Source organism: Pleurodeles waltl, chromosome 1_2, assembly GCF_031143425.1.
Source record: "Pleurodeles waltl isolate 20211129_DDA chromosome 1_2, aPleWal1.hap1.20221129, whole genome shotgun sequence".
NCBI lineage: Eukaryota > Metazoa > Chordata > Amphibia > Caudata > Salamandridae > Pleurodeles > Pleurodeles waltl.
In genome coordinates, this window is record NC_090437.1 from 1,120,067,140 (window position 1) to 1,120,089,331 (window position 22,192).

General features: G+C 42.7%; 1 protein-coding gene across 1 annotated transcript in view; it reads left to right on the plus strand.

The window, feature by feature from the left end:
• QDPR (quinoid dihydropteridine reductase) overlaps nt 1–22,192 on the plus strand; it is a 37,058-nt gene that overhangs the window by 9,096 nt on the left and 5,770 nt on the right. The window contains exon 5 of the mRNA XM_069202278.1: nt 15,492–15,600. Coding sequence (XP_069058379.1) covers nt 15,492–15,600 — 109 coding nt within the window. The remainder of the gene's footprint in view (nt 1–15,491; nt 15,601–22,192) is intronic.

Below are 22,192 nucleotides of genomic sequence, written 5' to 3' on the forward strand. Positions count from 1 at the left end.
AATGCTCAGAACAGCGCCTAGAGGACACCATAATAAAAATAGCATTTGTGAGAAACATGGTCATGTAAACATATAGCAAGCTCCTAGAGGGCATAACAACAGGAAAACAGAATGGCAGAAAGTATTGCAGTGTAATCATATATGTAACCCCTAGAGGACGTGGTGCATCACACATTTTCAGGCCTAGCAGGCATACTGCAATACTATTACAAACAAGGCTCTTAAAACACAAACTACTCCCTGCTGCACAACAAAAGTTCCGGCCATGAGTGAGCTTAAGAAGACATTGATTGGTGGGAGAGGTTACCATTTTGGGCCCCCCACCAACCTAGTGTAGGGACCTAGAAATGACATAGACAGAAAGGGCATGTTGTGCTGAACGGTTTGGTGGTGGGTTTATTGTCGTAGGACCACCACATGCTGAGATATGGGCAAAAATGTTTAAAAAAATAAATGCCCTGCAAAATATTATGGGGCAAGTTTCCTGACTGTGGTGAATATTGTAGTATCGGTTCTCCCGGCACAGCTGGGGGAAACCGCTTTGAGGATTTCTGTGGTTTTTTTTCTGTTTAAAGTGCTCCAGCTTGCATATTTTTTAACTGCTAAACTTGTACCTAAGTCAGATCGAGGTTGCGCTATATGAAACTTCATATCCTCATGTAAAGTGCTCCTCCGATCAAGTTTGCGCTATACAAACCTTTAAAAAAAAAAAAAAAAAAAATGACCCCCCCACCCCAGCCTGCAGGCTTTGTGCACAGACACCACAAAGAAACAGCAGCATGTCCAAAACAAGGAAGAGGAAGAAACAAGATACAGTGTGAAGTGGCGAGGCGAAAGAAAAAAGTAATGCGCCGCACTAAGATATATGGCTGATCGTGCAATAATCCATGAAACAGGGTCAGTCTCCAAACCTGGGCAAACCTAAAGCATTTACCTATGAAATCAAGGGAATTTTGAAAGGCAGGCCAAGGAACGAATGAAAGTGATGGGCATGAGATGCGTGTGGTGCAAGCCCATTGATGTAGATTGCGCGCTGCTTGGGCTCGACCTAAAAAGGACTATTTTGGGTTCTAAGATGCCCATCCAGAAATGTTTAAAATACTTTACATGTTACTCGTGGTTTAAAACTAGGTGGTTTATGCAGCTCCCTCATTCACGCAGAGGCAGGTTGCCGCTCTGCTGCTTGGATCTCCTTCTGCAGAGGTGATGGACCGCATGTATGATGGCATAGCAGGTTGACTCTCTGGAACATGCTTGTGCTGTCAGAGGCCTCAATGAGCGGTATAGTTAAATTTAAAAACTGGGTAGTTTGCCCCATGATACATAAAAAAGCACAATTGGAAGGACGTCTGGTAAGGCTCAGGTCTGAGTTGCCACCCCCCCCCGAACTAGGGTGATGAGACGTCCTCATTTTCCCCGAACAGCTCTCCTTTCGTATGCACCTCTAGAGTCTTAAATAATTGGAGAAGTCTTTTTTTTTTTTTTTTTTTTTTTTTTATGGGACAGTCAAGATATAAAAGTGAGGCTAAAGGCTTTAGTCCTACTTTTATGTCTAACCTGTCTCTGTTGCTTCTTTTCAAAATCTGGTCACCCTGCCCTGAACAGGTCGAGTTTGTGGTTCTGGACATGGCATCTGCTGTGTTGGTTTTGGAGACTAGGGAGGCCAAGTGTACCTGCTGTTAGAAGAAGCCTTTAGATTTCTTACCAAACACTATCTGGAAGAGGAAAATGGAAGGGGAAGTAATTAGCCACCCTGTCCAGCTTATGGTGCACCACTAAAGGAAAACATACATTTTGACTCATGAGATCCCTTCCTGGTCCTTCCTAATGGGTGTCCACAAAGCGAAGGCCTTAAATATGGCTGCTGACCCATACCTTGTACAAGCTGTTAACTGCTGTTAACTGCGGGAAAGCTGGTTTCCAGGCCTGAAATGTCACCACCAGTCCACTTTGGGCTGCAACATGGAGTTGTTTTTAGACAAGTGACTTTTAGGGTTCCTCTTTTCCTCCCTTTGTGGTATCGTTTCCCTTTACCTCCTATTCCCCTGCTTTAAGGTTGAAGGCAGTCTGAATTTTTGAGAATAGAAGTGGAATAATTTGAAATATCTCCTTTCATTGCCGTTTGCTCACTTAGAATTGTGGGAGTAGCCTATATTCAGTTCATGTTCGGTTGCTTATACTTGAAATATGTAGAGAATATGCAAATAAAAATATGTAAAATAAAAATTGATATGATATATTTGTGTTGTGTGTAATTCCGGGCCCAATTCAGGTTTTTTTCAGGGCTTCAGAGAAATAATGACATGTAAACCTTTACATATTCGGATAGAAGTTTTTTTCAAAATATATATATGCATCGCATCTGAGCGTTAGCTAATTTTATTTCTCTGTTCATGGCGAAAATATTTTTTCTTTTGGAGACACTTCTTCCCCTTGCAAATCCACCAGTTTTGGGAGTGTCCTGTTTTTTGGACCGGGAAAAACAGAATCTCTCTGCCTTTGTTAGGAGCGAATCTGCAGGCTTTTTCAGGCTGTGAAATTAGCTGCCAAAGGTTTGCTAATTCCCACAAACTTTGAAGTTTTTAACCCCTTTTTGATTTCTTCCCCACACACGAATTCTCATAACCTGCTTCTGTGAGGCGATTTACTTACATTTACATTTATAACAAACTTTTAATACCATGTGCGATAAATTAATTTATGAATGCCAATTCATGTTTTGTGACTCCCAAACAGGACATGGAGTGATGTCACAAAAATATCACTAACGTGTACAAGCTTTGTGATTCAGACCTTCTCTTTGTAGGTGTACATGCATGCAAATTCAGAATCATGTCACATTTTCAGAAAAAAAAGACTTTTACGAATAAATTCGAAGTATTTAGTGTAATATGTTCTCGGTATCGTGTATTGGACTTTAAATATGACACGATTAAAGTACACAATAAATGAATGTAGGTTTCACCTAGCCATGTCATCAGAAAAATAGATTGCATCCACTTATGTAAACAACATCCTATTTTTGCTTCTTTGCTTAAACATGGTCATCGTAAAAAGTTAAACGGGCTAATGAGCAATAATTACAGTTCAAGAAAATGTAGGTCGTATGAGACAGTTTTTGTATTGATCGCATGCACTTATGCCCTTGTAGAGGGCAGAGGACTTGGGAGTGCGAGGGGGTGGGGTGGTTGCTGCTACTACCTGACTCCGCAGATTTCATTATGTGCAGTACTCTTGGTTTTGTTCTGATGCCGATCGCTCACGGATGAGTTTTAGATATGTTGCGTGGCCTTTGGCCCCAGCATGTGAAAGCTTTTTCAGCTGATGTTGCTAAGTCCACTCGGCATGCTTTGATGTCACCCACGTGTGGCTGCTCCCTGCAGCCGTTTATTGACCGAGAACTGTCTGGAAGCAATTTTCGAACCTTATAACTAGTGGCAGACATAGACGAACTCGAGTCACGGGGAGATAGAAAAAACATGGATCCGTTTTTATAGTGACGGGGTGTAACTTGGTTGGCTAAATTGTAACATCCATATGCCACAATACAGCGAAGTGCGTAGCGTTTTGTTTGCATGTTGCATTTTATATTGCATTTGTCAAGCACTGATCCGCAGATTTTGTAATATTAAGGTTGCTATGTTTTACTTTGTGGATAGTTCCGAGTTAAAAGGTTTAATTGTCAACTTCACAATACAAGCATTTTGGCTTGGGGAAAATTGAGAGGAGGCATACGGAGCCTAGATTTTTAAAAAATGTATAAATACATGACACTGCAAGCAACATTACTTATTCGTTTTTTTTTCATGGGTGAGTTCAGCAGCAACAATGGTAAGTTTTACATTCCAGTTTTTTTCCCAGAGAGAAAGATACTTTACCGCCTCAGGCTCAAAATTTGGGCTACCTGTCCATGATAAAGATCTGATCAATTGGGCCTACAAACTCTCCTCCTTTGAACAGTTTGGTGCAAGATCACAACATGTCTTTGCAAAAAACAAGTTGCTGGGTGTGATTTCATTCTAGGAAGGTGTCGTTCCACACTTCATGACTTTCCACAGCACAACAGAAGTCTGTTATTTTTAGGTCTCGCTTACCTACATGTAGCTTTTTGTCATTTGGGAACGGGCCTAATGTATTCAGTATGAAGAATATGTAAAGAGGGCTTTGAGTCGGCCCCTAACTCAGGAATTGATTGCTTTCTTGTCTAAGTTCCCTCTTCCTGATCGATGGCCTTCCCCTGCCCAGAAGAGGATTTCAGTCTTCCTGTACTTTCTTTGATTGAGTTGAATCCTTCCACTGCTGATGCAAGGGCAGTGCAGTGCACGAGGGACTATTTTCTAACTCCTCTCTCCGTGCTCTCTCTGCTCCTCCCTTTTACCCACAGCCCTACTCCTTGTTTAACACCGGACCTCTGCCCTAGTACCTTTTTGCCTCCAAGCATACTATCCGCTGCTAATGGCCATTTTTCAATGTTTTGTTAAACTGTGTTCACAGGGCGCCCATCTTCAAATGTTTTTTCTCATGCTTTATGAAAAAGCGATTTCAAGAATGCAGACGTGCACGTGTAAATAGCTATATTGGACCTTTTTACATAAAGCATAACAAAATACATTCAAGATTACGGCCATATGCATATATGAAAACAATTGCCCCTCCTCCACATGCATGTGTGTGCATTCATGATTACTGTCTTGGATCTTTTTTCTTAGAACTAACAAAAAACATTCAAAGGTGGCACATGTATGTGCGTGATTGCCATGCATGGTAATGCATGGCTGCAATTTTAGAATGTTTTTTGTTATGCTTATAAAACAATATTGCAAGACGTGCCCATACATGCAAATGCATAGGTGGACACTTCTGTCATGCACGATGGCACAATCAAAACAAGCAAAAACGATAGTTCTGTGACGTGGTGTTAGATGCAAGACCTTGTGATTTTTCAGTAATCAATAGGTATTAAGTCTGTTAAGAATTTGTCTACTCTGGCATTCAACCTGCTGCATATCATACAGTTGCATTCAAGTTCCCCACCCCAAGCAGCTTTGAGAACTTTCTCTAGGTGAGATGTAAATTAAAATTTTCTCCCTCTAATGAGCTACTTCATCTACATGCTTTAGAAGTACAGTTTTCCTTTTTGTAGCAGAAAATACTTTAACACACCTCTGCCCTGTGTGGAACGCTGATGTTAACATACTAAAAATTTAGCACTTGAGAGAGTTGCAGAGTTCATTAAACCTGTTGCAGCTTCAGGATAGTGCATTCGAGCTAGCACATTGTGTGAGGTTCCCCCATTCCCACACCCACCACAGTGCTTAATTTGTGCTTGTTTTTTCCGGTGCGGAGCACCAGCACTTATTTCTGAGGGCTGGCGCTTAGTTTTCTGTCTCAAGCATTTACTGCGAGCAAAAGACACATGGAAAAGAAGGAGGAAGAGAAAAACAAAAAAGCGTCAAAAAGGGGAAAAGCAGGAAGCTGCACAAGTGAGCTGAAGGGGCAGGGAGTGGCTGTAAATGGATTGAAGAAACCCGAGGTGGCTTCAGGATTACGCTGCCTCAGTATTATGTGCTCGCACTTTTAATTGCAGCAGCCGCATGTTTAAGAGGAGATCTTTTAGCACTGGCACCTTTTTATTTACAAATTAAGCACTGACCCACCACATGTCTGACATTTTTCATTGTAGCTCAAAACCAAAACTCCCATTATTTGGAAAACTCTGCATGGGGTTACTGGCTTGGAAGCCCCCTTCTGCTAGACCTTTCCCACAGATTGCCTTTCTGGCACCAAGCGGTAGGCATCAAGCTCACCTCATTAGGGCATTGTTGTCGATGTCTCTTTGAACAGGTTATCAGATTGGTTGTTCCCTGGATGTGCCCTACATGGTACGTATACACATGGAAGAGTATGGCTGAGTATCCTGACTGATACAACCATCTGCAGGAAGATGCAAGACTTCACTTTTAGATTCAGTAGTGCAAACTATCAGTAAGCAGGTGGCTTTTAAACCTGATACTTGGGGATTTTTAGAAAATGATTTTGGTAACTAAAATTTCTGGAATGCAGTAGTAAATTAAATTCTCAAACCTGATGCAGTATTACAGGTTCTGTGCCATGCTCTCCTTATAAAGGAATGCTGAAAGTATCTGTGCCTATTATTTGTTTTTCATTTAGCAATTAACTCGTTTGACACAAACTCAAGGCAATTCAAAGTATGAACAAAATATAATTCTTAGGAAAAGGTCTGTATTCTCTTCTGAAACAGTGAAACGTTGCTCATGTTAAAAAAAAAAAAAAAAAAAAAACTGGAAAAAACATCTGTTTCGTGCAATTCCATGCCGAAGGAGATCAGAGAGCCTATTAAATTACTTCCATGTTGTCTGCGTGATGGTTTCAATTATTTTGCTTTTAAAATGAGCAACAAGCCTCTGTGCCTCCCAAACGTGCCTGTTATTTATTAAGCAAAGAAGGGCCATGGAAGTTGTGAAATGACTGTTGCACAAACAGAGAGTGCTTTTGAGCAGGCTGGGACCTTTTCACGTTAAACACACAGCAGGCATACGTCAAGGGAAATGCCATCGATTTTATGTTATTTCAGGATCGCCATTCTCATGAGCACTTTTAAATTTCATCTGTGCCCGCGCTACACTATTCTGAATTGGCTTAATTCCCAAGACTTTTCCTGTGAAGCTGTCTTGTACACTTCTGAAACCTTCCATTTCAAACCCTTAACTTCATTCAACCGAATGCACAGTTTGAAGCTTTCCAATCGTGATATCTTATAAACCACCCCTCTCTAAAACGCCCACACTCTACAGTGCTTGCAGCCTTCATGACATTGATTTTTACAATGCTCCGAATTCCCTCCAAAGTCCACATCTGTGATATTGCCTATTTGCATCATTGTCAGTGCATGCTAATAATCCGTTTTCTAGAATGTCCCTGATATTTTTACTGCTAGGGAGTTTCAATCCTAAAAATGGGTTTCTTCAAAAACGGCAAGCAAAAACAGATCAGATTGTGGCTTGACAGTATTATTAAGTTGTGTATACTAAATGAAGGTGCACTGTTAGGATAAAATATGAATCCTCAGACAAGTCCAGTGTATTTTCAAACAGTCCTCTCTGTCCTGTGTGGGAATGTCAACGTCCATTGGCACCACTAACTTTTTTTCAAAAGAAACCCCTCTGTTTTCTTTTATTATTTATATAGACACCACTAATAAACAGCCCAGCCAACGTGTTCTGTTCCTTAATTGGAACTTTTCCAGGGCAACTTTCACTTTCCATTACTTACTTCTAGGAGAAAAATGTATCTGGAGTTCAATTAACTTCACCAAATCTAGCTCAAAAGTTCGACATTGAATATTGTGTCCATTACACTTCAGTTCTACATTCTAAGTTATTTTATTTGCATTGTCTATCCATGAATATCATCCAGGAACAAGAGCAATGTAGGGGATCCAGCCGGACCCACAGCTATTTTTGAGCCGGATCTGGAAACCAACTGGCCATAATGAAATATGCTGAATTTGTCCTGGTGTAATTTGACAACGCCGGGACACATTCAGCAGTTTCCGCAGAGCAGAGCAGAAACCTGCAAGGATGGAAGGTTTTCTTATTTTAACTTCCAGCTGAGCCCAAAACAAAGGCCTTATTTAAATGGCCATAAGCTGGCCATCATCCTGGCTGGGAGTTATCTGGAGCCTAACTCCTAGACTGCAATACTGTGGAGGGAAACAAAGGCATACAGCTTATAACTTAATAAAAACTTAGCAGAAACTATGATTTGAAGACCGGTTGTTTACCTTATTGAACTGTTGCATGTAAAAGATCTGCATACACTGTAAGAATGTCACATGAATCTGTATGACTAATAACACTAATGATAATTTAAATGGCACTCACTAATATCCTTTTAATCCTATTTTTAGCAGTACTCATCCAGTGTAGGGTGTCAGAGCACTTTACATCACCCATACACAGAAATAATAAGTCGTACAAGTATGTAAATAAATGTAGAGGAAATATGACAAAAAACAATCATGGTTACAAGGTGTAGGACCCGCACATCATCAATACGGATAGGAATTATATGTTGAGTATATGATCTAGAGAAGGGATTTCAAATGTAACGTAACACAGTAGTTGGGATTGTATATAGTAATAATAATTTATTACTAACAAAAGGAACCCTTTTTGACAACTGTTTAAAATCATGCCTTTGCATTTGCATGCAGCTCCTTGACGCTATTTTATAATTCACTATGCTATATTGGAAAGATTACAACTTTAGAAATGCAAGAAACAAACAGAACCCTGTGCAAGATCAGTCTCTGACTGCACTTTAATTCATGTTATCTCCTTTTGTAGTTTTGGCCTATTAGCCATTCCTAGCATTATTACTTTTTTTTCTGGAGCAGTGTCAATAACAATCCTAAAACACAAAAACAAGAGCCCAACTCTTTCTCTTGATCACTCCCTTCAGAGCCCCCCTCAAACTTGAATCCCAATCTTCTTCTAAGTAAGGCAGACCAGGCACACCCTGTCATCCACCTGGCCACTCACAGTATTAGTACATGCCCTGTTGGATATAAACGTGCTGACTAAGAGTGGAAGGGAGTCAGAGACTGTCTAAGGGGTACCTTTCAGTGAAACGATTCCCTACAGGCTTTGGTCTGTAGCACTTCACTCATAGGCTCAACATGGAGCTTTCATTGGATCCACCTCCCTGAAAGGCAATCTGTGACTTGGCTGAAAACGTATCCATCACACATTTGTCCAGCATTCAAGGCATAAGGAGGAGAAACACAACATCATATGTTAAGGGAGAGTCCCTTTTAAGGCTTAGACCCCCACCCATGTAGACGTCTAAGTTACCCTGAGGGAAACTAAATAAACGAAATTGCTTTGTCTGGCAGTTGGCGAGCACCCCTTGTTTTCTGTATTTTCTTTAAAGCCTTTCGTTTCAAAGTTAGGCATTGTTTTCCCCTTGTGGTGTTTGGCCGCTCCCTTTTCAGATAATGCGGCAGAGCACATGTACATCTCAAGAGCTCTCTGCTCTCTCATGCTCTCACTGTGGATTTCCCTGAAGGGGGAGGCGAGTTGGCGAGCGGCCATGTGCTTTTCTCACAGTTCCTGGACTGCAGCTTTCGGTGCAGCGCATCGCCTAGATTTCGACTACACCATTGCTGGGAGGAAGGCGAGTCACCTTTCCTGAGTGACCATGCCTACTGCATGGTTTCCCCCCCATTTTGGTTCCGATTACTACGGTGCGGCGCTGCTCATACTAAAGTGCCAGCACCAATTTGTAGCAAATGAAAGCATATATGACTCTTTTGGGTGCTTCCTGACGTTTGAGGAATGCACCTTAGACAGCACAATAGTGGCTGATCACACTTCTGTCATGCATGTCGGCTGCCATTTTACATGTTTGGGATAGTGTATCTGTTTTGCCATTTTGCTAATTTGGGCACTGTTTTTTTCAATCAGTTGTGAAAATTCTTGGCAATTGTAGTCCAACTTGATCTCTGCACTGCCTTTAGTTAGAAAAGTATTTTTTGCTGGGACTAATTATATTTTACCTTTAGTTTTTTGCACCTGATACTTAGTTTTTGCGACTCCCTTTTCTATTAAGCATACGTTAGTGTGACAGAGATGGTGGAGGAACAACTACAGCAGAGACTGAAAGAGAAATTCGAGGTTATAGTTAATGGAGCATTAGGAAAGTTGATGGGGTCGCTAAATGACGCCATCCACAAGACATTTGATATTTTCTCTAAAAAAACATAGGCTTTCAAAATCAGCTGATCAGCCAGAACGTTCAGCTTGGATGGATAAGAATTTCAGTAGACTAATATAATGCTGAAAGCAAGAAAGCAAAGATAACAGGGGAATATCTGACACTTGATGGTGGTCATGACTGGGTTAATGCTTCTGGCAATGTGGATGGGCAGGATAAAGGCCCGAAAGTTCCTGTATCCACATTGATAGTAATGAAAGTTTACAGCCAGAAATTGATCTCTGTTACTCTTCAGAATTTGACTCTTACCACAATGGTATTGAGATCAGGAAGAAAGGAACAACAGAGGAGGCCTCGGGGTCTAACATGGGCATACCCGAACCTTTGGGAGATGAGATGTTCGACACACTTTTAATAAAACATCCTCTATCCCCTGAATGGGCACCGTTACAGCACATGGCTGATTACATCTCCTTCTGGCTAAGGAGGGAGATTCCTAAGGAGGTGAGATCTCGACTAAGATCTGAGTGCCCGCTCCCTTCTGTTTCTGATAAGGTTGCTATGACCCCTGATGTGGATGCCATAGTAGTGGCATTTTTCAATGAGAGCTGTAAAGACCCAAGGAAGGGCCTAGACAGAGACTTGAAATCCTTCCAGGGTCAACTTTTGGATGTGATTGTCCCCTAACAAAATTTTTTGAAAAGGTTGAAGGTGCCTATCTTAACGATATTCCAGTCAGTGTCAAGGAATTACGCCAGTGGGCCCAGAGAACCATTTGCCTTTTGGGCAGTGCTAATACTGCTTTATCTAACAAGAGAATGATGAGTATTTTCCTCAAAACTGTTTGAGTTGACAAATGAGGAAGGGATGGGGGTTCCTTCCTCTCAGGAACACCTCTTCAGGGATGATTTTGTAAAAGATATGGTCAAGTACATTGGGGTCTTTAGCTCCATAAAAATGTCCCAAAACGATATTAAAAGGGTTTTTTGGGACAGGGTTTTTTGTAGGGCCAGGAAAAGAGGGGTCGGTCCCTCAGCTGAGGACAATCTACCTCAATACCCACTTGGGATCTGATACAAGATTAAGCCATATATACTCTGGATACTATCAAGGTTTCTATCCCCAGAAAAAAAAGTTTTGTGGCAGGTCCCCCAGAGGAGATAGGCAAAGAGGAATATCAACACGTAAGAGTTTCACAAGACCTTTCAGATATACCTATGAAGGTGGGAGGCAGGTTAGTCCAGTTTTGTGAATTAGAGATCCTTGGGTTTTAGAGGCTGTCAGGAGATACAAAGTGGAGTTTATAGATATCCTGGTTCAAACAAGGACACCTCAAGAGAGAAAACTTTCAGAGAAAGATTCAAAGTTGGTGATACAAGAGGGAGAGAATTTAGTGGCAAAAGGGGCCATTCAGTAGGTCACGGATGGTTGTCTAAGTTTTATCAGCAATATATTCCTGGTTAAGACGAAAGACAAGGGTATGCGACCAGTGATAAACCTAAAAGATTTGAATGAGTGGGTGGTGTATCACCAGTTCAAGATGGAGGAAATCTATCTGATAAGAGATGTGTTAAGGAAAGGAGATTGGCTAACAGGACTGGATCTCATGGATGTGTATTTGACTATACCAATTTGGCCACCTCACCAGAGATATTTCAGTTCAGATGGATGGAAAGCTGTGGCAATTCCGTAGTCTCCCATCGGCCTTTCCTCAGCACCTTGATGCTTTACCAAAGTACTTTGTCCAGTGACAGCATGGCTACGGTTGAGGGGAGTGAGGCTAATAATTTACCTAGACGACATTCTAATAGGTCAGCGCAAGGATGTAGGCTTATGGCATACAAAGATGACTATAGAGTTACTGGAATAACTGGGCTTTGTGATAAACAAAAAGTAATAATCTTTGAGCTCTAGTCAGGAAACTCAGTTTCTGGGTTTTGTTGTAGACACAGTCCAGGCAGAGTTGAGGTTACCAAGGGAAGAATTTAAGAAACGACAAGAAGAGTTGAGGAACGTTTTAAGGATGGAGGTGATACCTTTAGGGTTTTGGCAAGGATTCTGGGGCTGATATCCATGACGATTCAGGTGATATTCCCTGGGCCATTGTTCTATCAGGCCCTTCAAAGACTGAAAACCAAATGCTTAAGAATCAATTGGTCACACTCCTAGAAGATATAATTAGATCAAGGATGCATAGAGGAGTTACAGTGGTGGTTTAAGAATGTGGAGGCATGGAATGACAAGGCGATTTTCTTGGAGGAGCCCAATATAGTGACGGAGTTAAATGCAAGTTTAGAAGGATGGGGGAGTGAGATGTGGGAACTCATCCACTGATGGACGTTTTGGGAAGAAGAAGTTACACATCAGTTGTTTAGATTTGTTAGCAGGTTCATTTGCAGTATTTTACTTTGCCCAAGGAATGATGAAATGTTGTATGATGCTCGTGTGGACAGTGTTTTCGCTATGAGGTAAGTCAACAAGATGGGCTGACCTCATTCGAAGGTCCTAGCAGATGTTGCAAAACACTTTTGGGGATATTGTTTGAGGAAGGGAATTTCAGTAGTGGTGGAACATATTCCTGGTCTGAACAATGGTGCAGCAGATTGGTTTTCCAGGAATTTCAGAGATCCAAGCAACTGGAGGTTGAACAGGGAGATATTTCTGAATATTCAGGAATAATGGGTTCCTTTTGGTGTACATTTGTCAGTTGGAGACCATACCCGGAGGCTTAGGGAATAGATGCTTTTCTGCAGGATGGAGGGGTTTAGCTCCTTATGCTTTCCCTCTGTTTGCTATAATACCAAGAGTACTTCTGCACATGTGTGGAAACCGCTATGATAGTAATCCCAATTTGGAGGTCTCAGTCTTGGTTCCCAATCATGGTGGAAATGGTAATAGATTTTCCCATTTTTTAAAACTGACTTTCAGAGAGGTAATCCTAGGGCCAGAAGGAGAGTATCATTTCTTGATAGAAGAGGGACTTTTAGATTTGATGGTTTGGAAGATTTCAGGAGACGGTGGGAAATGGTAGATCTTTCGGCAGAGGCTTTCAGACTGGTATCAGAATCCTGGGCATCAGTAACTAGGAAAGCATATAGATTAGCTTGAAAGAAATGGGTTTGTTGGTGTATTAGACAGAATTGTGACCCTGTTTCAATGGATATAATCCATGTGATTAATTACTTGACTAAATTATTCCGATCTGGATTACCATACAGAACAGTCTATAGCTCAGCTATAGCAGCTTACCATTGCTTAGTGGCTGGCGTGTCTGACCATATAGAATATACTCACCAGGAAGAATGTGCATAGTATACAAGTCTTGAATCCTCCTGTGGTGAGGTATTCTTCATTGTGGATGGTTGGTCAAGTCTTACAGGTCTTAGTGAGTTGGGGTAGTAGCTCTTCCCTGTCATTGAAACATATTTCTTACAAATTGCTTTGTCTGGTAGTTGGTGTACACCCCTTGTTTCCTGTATTTCCTTTAAAACCATTTGTTTAAAAGGTATGCATTGTTTTCCCCTTGTGGCGGTTGGTCGCTCCCTTTTCAGATGATGTGGCAAACAGCCAGGTCACATTCCAGTCCATTCTTTTTAGATCATTATATCACTCCAGACAGAATCTTGCTATATTCCAATTAGCCTTGGTCCTGCTCCAATGGGAATAGTCGAGACTGAAATGTCAAACCAGGTCCCCTTTGAATGGGACAACAGACTCTATTCCAGCTCCTTAGGCTTTGTTAGTTGGGTATTGCTTGCGTCTGGTGGCACAGTGAACATACCTAAAAAACAAAAACAGAGGGAGAAGGAGTTTGTGGGGCTGGGTCTGTCCTCCTTATAGCCTATAAAACATTGCAAAAGAGGCCCAGCTAAAACAACTACCACAGGACGGACAGGAAGGAGGATTTTCCTGTTAGAAAAACCCTCACCCACCAGGGTTACCCCTTGGTGACATGCATCATCATTGGGTTTCTTCCCTTTCCGCTACGGAGCGGGCATGCTACGACCTATGGGATACGTGGGAGCACTGATGTAGTCTCGTCAATGTGAATAACAGGAGGGATAGGAGTGGTGGGGTCTTTTAGCTGGAAGAGAGTTTTGAGAATTAAAGCAGTTAGTGATACGAGTTGTTTTGTTACAGATAAATCTGACTTGCCTTAGGCAATAATACAGTGTTGTGGACGAATTACTTGTGAGTAATTGTATTGTATCTCGTATGCTGAGTCTAGGAAACTAAATAATATTGCATGGGGTAACATATTGGAATGCTTATGCACCTGTGAAGGAGAACAAGCACCTGGTGAACAATGTAAATATGTGGGCGAGTCAAGAGGTTTGAGAGACCATGAGAGGTAGGAGCCCCAGTGAGCGGATTGATTAGGACGATAGGTATAGTAGTTGGAGGTTTTCCAGTTTCTGTACTAGAAGAAGGATTGCAGGTGCAGAAGGTCAGTTAGAGTCGTATGTCAAGTGAGCACCAATCGAAGAAATAGTTGTAGACAATACCACCAATCGGTTAAAAATGCTCAAAATTTGACTGCAATAAGATTGACATGCAATTATAAAAACATACTCAAATATTGACATGTCATTTGCCTTAAAATAGCCTGGGATTAGAAGATTAAGGCAACATTAGGTGTTTATTCTAGTTATTGGAGTCGAGATGTTTACCATCTAGGTCCTAAATTTTTCATGTCCACATTTTGCCTTCTGAATTAAGATCTAGAGCTATTTTTACAGGTATTTAATCTGACTAAAACAACATTCTCTCCGCCTTTGCACTAAAAGCTACATTGACATATTATTTTAATCCTTCTTAATGGCAATTTCTAAATTCAGCGGGAGATTTTGGACCATTAATTGGACAGTGTAATATCTGATCTGCTTGAAACAGTTTGCAGAGAAAACCTTGCTCAAGCTCTAGTCAAGTGGCTAGGGCACAAGCAGCAGGCTTTATCTCTCAGCAATGTTAGTTAAAGCTGAGATACGTTTATGTTTCCGGCAAAAAGCTCAAATAACACACAGATGGTCAATGAAAGTGAATTGCAGGACCTAGGTGCAGTTTTAGGTTGACTATGAGAAAGTCCTGGTCGAATAAGCCTTGCAGGTTGTACCCAGCAAATACTTAACTTGGGAATTCGTTTTTTTCTGGAAAACAAAATCCTGTTGTAGGGGAAGGCAGGGTGCTGTTACTAATGAGGGCTCTTAAAGCCTCGGATATGAGACACCTAAAACGGCTTGCAGGAACTGCTTTACCTGTCTCGATACCTCGGACCATCGTGCTGAGGATTTGAAAATCACAAATCTGAATTGTGATCCCGAGGCAATCTTGAGGGTGTGACACTTACATCTTATTCGTAAATCCTGTTTTAGATTGATGAATTGGAGAAAAAAAGGCCCTGCCAAAGTCCAAAGGTTATGAATCAACCCTTGCACATCTACGCAACCCAGGCGCTGTGCTCAACCTTTTCCACTGTGCACAGCGTGATTGAGGACCTAGGGCCACCTGGACGCAGGGCCTCACGTATGTTGTGTGTGTTAATAACCATAGCTCATGAAATTCATATAAATTGGTTAATAACATTACATAAAAGCTTGTATAACCTATAAGCTTACTTGATAACTATATTGTAATAACACACATTAAGAAACTTTATTGCAAGGTGGTTTGTGAGTTCTAAAGTATAGTTTATGGAGTTGTTGAAAACTACAACTAAGGGAATTGACTATTCTGTCTTTATTGTTTTTCATTAGGTATGGTTGCCTATGGAATGGCAAAAGCAACTGTACATCAGCTTTGTCAAAGCCTTGGCGGTGACAATAGTGGCTTGCCAGCTGGATCTGCTGCTGTTGCTATATTACCGTAAGTGAACAAAGAATTACATGACCTTCTTTGTACAACTAACTAAAGCTTCATTTGGTGGCTTAGCTAACTGTATGTTGCATGTTCCGAAGCCTAATCATTGTAATGCCAAACCTAAAGTTTTTTTTTTTTTATAGCTTCCTGCAATATTTCCTTATTGCAGTTCCAGTGTAAGTTCCGACATTGTTTGGACAGCTGTTCCACCCTGCATTTTCCTTCAGCTTTCTGGAAAATCAAATGTTTTTCCTAAAGGGAACTAGCTCTATGTGAGATTTCTGTATGTACTACTTGTTTTTGTTGTTAACCAATAGGGCACACGTCTCTGTTGAGGAGGGTTGCTACAGGCTACTCATCAGCCTAGAATAAGACGACTATTGGTGGCAGCTGAGATGGTAGCGGAGGACCCACATGTTTATATGGTTCTTCTGGACTACTGGTTATCAATGTAAATTTCATTCACCTCTGCTTAACTGGAGTCCTTCACTTTCCCATTTATTACTTGCAAGTCCCGATATGTGTGATTGGTTTCTGAGCAGTGAGGAGTATGTAGTGGCTGCGTGCAGATTGTTCTCTTCAAGTACATAATGATTACCGCATAACGTGGAGGTTCCCTTCCATATTGCCTTGCAGGAATGACATCTTAGGAACAGCTTTCACCTTCTAGTGAACTGCAGCTTTTTTGACAGTTGTAAGAATGCTACATCTGTTCTCTGCCAGGACAAATATTACTACTGGGACTAAGGACAAACAGAAATGGTTGGTGGTTTGGGCAACTGTGTGTTGGAGTTTCATAACAACGGTTTACCTCTGATTGGGTTGTCTTTATTGTGCCTATGGCCCGTTTCATATCATGAAGTTAGGACTTTTTAGAAACTAACCTATCCAGGGGTGGCTTGGTCTTCCTCTGAACAAACACTGTTACCTGAGAAAGAAAGAAGCAAAATCACCATCAATTTAGCTGGTTAAGCTTTCTGATTTATGATTTTTGACCTAGGCGTTATTGACTGTGGCTTTCTGCCTTTGTCCGTAGTTCAAGATACATGCTATCCTCCATGACATCATGACTATTGACTTTGGCATACATTCCATCAGCTCGCTTAATTAATTTTTTTTATTATCAATAGAAATCTCAGTTCCTTTTGGGCTTGTGTGATATTTTTGTGCGCAAACTGAGTATGTTGCACCACTGCAGTTGGCATCCCATCCCAGGCCCAGCTAGCCACCTACCTCTGATGGCCCTCAGCCAGCTTCAGGACACACTTTCTTCCAGGCCCTCGCTCCTCTGCTGTATTCTTCTTCCTCTACCTGGGACAGTCTCTTCTTGAGCCTGTTCCTGCTCTGTTTCCCATCCTTTTTGCTGCTGCTCCAGCCCTTTTCCCCCTTTTCTTCTTACTCACCAGTTCAGTCTTTTACCTACTGCTTCATTCTCACCTTATTCCTTGATTCTTTTCTTTTTTCTCTCTTTTTCCATTTTCTGCTCTCCTTGGACCGTTTTAGTCTGCTTTTGCTGCTGCCCCTTTTTGCCCTTTTCCTTTTCCTTCCTCCCGCTCCCACCGCCTCCACCTCCCCCCTCCTCCTAACTTCCTTGCCCTCTTTTCCAGCCTTTTAGCCATCCCCACCCGCCTCCTAGCACCCCCCCACCTCCCAGGACCTGCTTAGTGGTGGTCGCGGCGCAGGTGTGTGAAAGACTAGCCCACCTGCATCTGTCCACACCTGGACTGAGCCCATCGCCAGGGACCCTGGTCTAACTGCCACCCACAGCTACACTTCTACCACCTACTGCAACTTGACCCTGCTACAAACACTGCCAGAGCTCCACACCACACTGCATGGTAACACGGTAACACCTTTCACGTGCACCCTCAGCCACTTCACCTGCCACAATACGCACGCCCCCACCCCTCTCAGCAACACCCAGACCACACAACGTGCAACATCAGCTACCCATGACCAGCTCGGATGCACCCTCCTCAACACTAGCTTACTCAGCCAACACGCCGTAAAGGTCTGGGACCTTATGGACACTCTTGCACCTGGTATTGTCTTCTTCACCGAGTCTTGGCTCAACTCTGTGCCAGCCCCGTTCATCACTACCGTCATATCATCTGGATTCAGAATCACCCACCATGAAAGCATCACTAAGCTAGGCAGAGGAATCGCCATCATCCATAGAGAGACTATCAAATGCACCACCACCACCACAGACGACACCATCCCAGCAAATGAACACCTTAACCTCCCTAGCCAAACAGGCAAGAAATCCACCATTAAGGAACCCTTGCATACCATCCACCAGGACCTCAAACTGCCTCCTGTAACCTTATGGCTGATTTTATCGCTCCCACCCCTGCCCCCCCGAGCCATCGTTTAGAAGAACTACGTGTTCCTGGGAGACCTCAACTTCTACCTCAACGACATAACTGACCCTAACACCACCAACCTTTTTGACAGCCTGGACAACATCAGTTTCACCCAACTCATACACAACCCCACGCACATTACAGGACACATGCTCGGTCCCATATTCACCTCTTATTTATGTCCAAGGCTGCATCAAATACAGCCACACCACCAAACGCACATGGACCAGCCACTCAATTGTCTGCTTCATTATCACGTGCCCCGTCACAACCCAAAGCCACCTGTCGCAGCTGGAATAAGGGCTCAGAGACCGAATGGAGGAACATCCTCGTCCTCAATCCACCCAAACACCACAACAACGTGAACCAGGATGTCAGAAGCTTCCACACCTGGATCACTGATTGTGTTGACATCGTCATCCCCATCAAGAACAAGGAACACAGAAGATACATCAAGCAAGCCAGCTGGTACACCGAGGGCAACAGGACAGGTAAGCGCCACTGCAAGCACCTTGAGAGAAGGCACAGCAACAAAGACCCACTTGACCGAACTGCTTACAAATAAGCACTATACCAAACCTATACCACTGCCAACTACGTGAGATGAAAAGAAAAAAAAATCCTCTCATTGAAGCTAACCGCAACAACAGTAAGGAGCTCTTCTGAATAGTCAAAGAATTCACCAACCCCACAACGGTGACAAGCAACATCTCTCCTCTTAGGACCTCTGCAACAGCCTTCTTCCACAATAAAATTGCCAAAATCTACAGGAACTTCAACCCCCAACTCAAGCTCAAAGACTTTAACGGCTGTACCTCCTCACACACAACCATCCCAAGGATAACCACCTGGAACCACCTCACCACTCAGGACACCATTACCATCATGAAATATATCCGCTCTAGGGCCCTATCTGACCCATGCTCCCACCACATCTTAAAGCTAGGAGCATCCAGGATTGGCCTCAAACCTTCCACCCTACTCAACAGCTCACTAGATTCTGACACCTTTCCAGAAGACTGGAAGCATGCAGAAATCAAACCCTTGTATCGGCAGACCCCTACAAACTCAGCAACTCAGACCTATCTCCCTGCTCCCTTTCCCGGCCAAAGTCATAAAAAAGCCAGCAACTCATTAACATGGAACACAATCACCTCCTAGACGACTCCCATTTTGGATTCCACAGAAACAACAGCACCGAGATCGCCCTGATCGCGACCACAGAAGCCATTCGGGCCCTCCTCGACAAAGGAAAGACAGCTTATTCTCCTTGATTTCTTACCGGCCTTGGACACCGTCTCCCACCACACGCTCATTTCCAGACTTCATGACATAGGCATCCAAGGAGGTGCCCTCAGATAAATTGCCTCCTTCCTCATTGACAGAACACGAGTCCACCTTCCACTCTACACCTCCGAACCTAAACCAATCATCTGCGGAGTTCATCAAGGCTCATCATTCAGCCCCACCTTTTTCAACAGCTACTTGTCTCCCCTTGCCAACATAGTCAAATCCCATGGACTTAACATTTTATCTTAGGCTGATGACATGCAGCTTGTCATCTCCCTCTCTGAAAACTCCACCACTGCCAGAACCAACTTCCACCAGTGCATGATGAAGGTCTTGATGTTTGACAATGACAACTCCCCTGGGACACCTCCTGGTGGCCCACAGAACTAGGGCCAACGCCAACCCCAGCTGAGCACACCAGGAAACTGTATCATCTTGGACCGCAATCCCACCATGAGGTCCCAAGTCAAAGACTTTCAGGTGGCTTCCATCACCAAGCCCTCGTGACCAGTCGAATGGACTACAAAAACACCCTCAACGTGGGAAACGAGGACCACATAATTCAAAGACTGGAGACCATCCAGAACACCGCAGCGAGACTCATCCTGCATCTCTTTCTTCGCACCCACATCACCCCCCAACTGAAAGAAACTGCACTGGCTCCTGCTTCAGAAAAGATGACAGTTCAAGCTCCTCGCCCCTTGCATTCAAAGTCCTGCACAAGTCTGGACCCACTTCTACCAACCACTGCCTGAGATTCCTCAAACACTCTAGGCACCTCAGCTTCACCTCCCTTGCACTGGCCCATACTTCCTGCATTCAACACAGCAGAGCAGGAGGACACTCCTTCTACCTCTCAGCCAAAGCCTGGGACACCCTCCCCCCTCTATAGTGCCCTCCCCACTGCACCTCAGGACCTGTCCTACTCTACAGAAGTTCCATAGGGCACTGGAAACTTGCCTCTTCGACTGAGGTCGTGGACCCTGCCAGTCACAATCCACATTTCGACTGATCGATTTGATTAGTTGATCAAGGGCACCTAAAAACCTTTGATAAATGGCAGATGCTTATCAGTAATCTCCATACACAGCATTATTCTATCTGGCATCTTTGTTACATCAATCAGGGTTTCTAAACATGGCTTAATAAAACACAGTCCAAGGATTTCTGAGGACATTGAAGAACTTACCTTTTCTCCAAATGCTATCATTTTGCAAAGTTTATGTTTTTTTTTTCCCAAATCAACTTTAATATATACCAATAAACAAGGCAATGAGCATCTCACTCCCATATAATCTTTGTTCCTTTGATTAGTCATTCACATACAGTATACTGTTTATCAGTCCATAATACTCTGAACATTCCGATATTATTTTTAAGTGTAATGTTTAACCATTAATTGTTTATAAACTGGAGCCATAACTGTGCCCCAGAAGACGTTAGGATTTTTTTTTGCAATTTATTTTAATTGATGTGTTCCCAATATGAAAAGAAAAAATGCAGAAGATTTTCTGTTCACCACGTTGGCAGACTCACAGCTTCAGGGCGACAAAGTCTCCACCAAGTTGATTGTGTCTGCTTTGGGACTAGCTTCTTTGGGTGAAACACTGTTTGGGAGAAACATTTCAGTATAATCCCCCCAGTGTTGGTTAATGTTGGCATAAGGAATGCCCCCAAATATGAGAGTACACTATCAGTGTCCCACATAGGAGACTCTAAAATGACACTGGGAATGGCTCAGCATGTTGTAGATGCTATACTTATGTTTGCCGAAAGATTCACCTTTGTTTCTATGGCAGTGTTTCATGATGTCAACCCTGCCAGATATGGCGGCAGACCTTTCACCCTAGATTGAGTGGCCGAATGACAAAATCTACTGGGGTTCTTGAGGAGATGTTTCCAGGAGCATCGAATTGGCCACCTAAGTTACACTAAAGAGGATGGTAATTCTGGTACAAGTTTGGGCAGTATATCTGCAATTTTATGTGGATTCTGCACTACTGCCCTCCACAGGAGGAGGTCACTCTAATGGTCTGGCTAATCATTGAAGGTATACTCGGTTATCCCAGTTCCAGACATCCTGGTGAACGCCTTGACTACTCTTCTTATACTTCTCGAGTCATAGAAATAATTTGTGTTCTCAACTGGAGTGTGCGAGTACCTGCGTGCAAACATGAACCACCAGAGGTACTGTCCAGTAACCATTGACTGATATGTTGGATAGACTTTGGCAATATATTCCACAACATGATATCAGTTACTTGATTCTCAGTTTCTTAAATTATGGTACAAGCATTGTTTTTAAGTTGCCTGATCTCAGTTGCAGGAGAGAATAAATACTACATCATTCACCGTCACTTGGGGCCCGATTAGAACACGGCTAGCTTTAGGTTGCAGAGACATAGGCCAAGTATTACCCATTCTGGACAATAATTCTGTGCCCAAATCTGCTGTTGATTTTTTAGGCGCCTAGAATTAGAAATATCCATGCATATCCAGGAATAATAGGCCGTTTTTCACATGATTACCCGCCATTCTGGGGACAAATCTGGTAATGTTTAGCACCTCATCTGAGCAGGTAGTTAATCTGAGCTGGAGTGGGGGCGGGTGGTACTCAGGTGGTGTTGGGTCAGTGGGGCGTTTAGAGGTGTAAAGCTAAAATATTTTATTAGAAGATAGTGCTTAATCTAAGTCTGGTTTAGTTAGCATTACTGGGCCTCAAGATCAAGAGTGCTTGCCACTTTGCAGAAAAGTGCATATTTGTTTATGTGTTTTATTTGTTTTCAGTAAATCATTGAAATTCAGATGCAACCCGTGGTCTGTGGCCCCGTGTGCAAATGTAACTTATCGCTACCTTTCGCGGGGGAGGGATGTACTTGTGTTGCAATATTACAAGATTGTGAGCTAAACGTCCGTTGGCATGTCCATACTATAAATGTGCA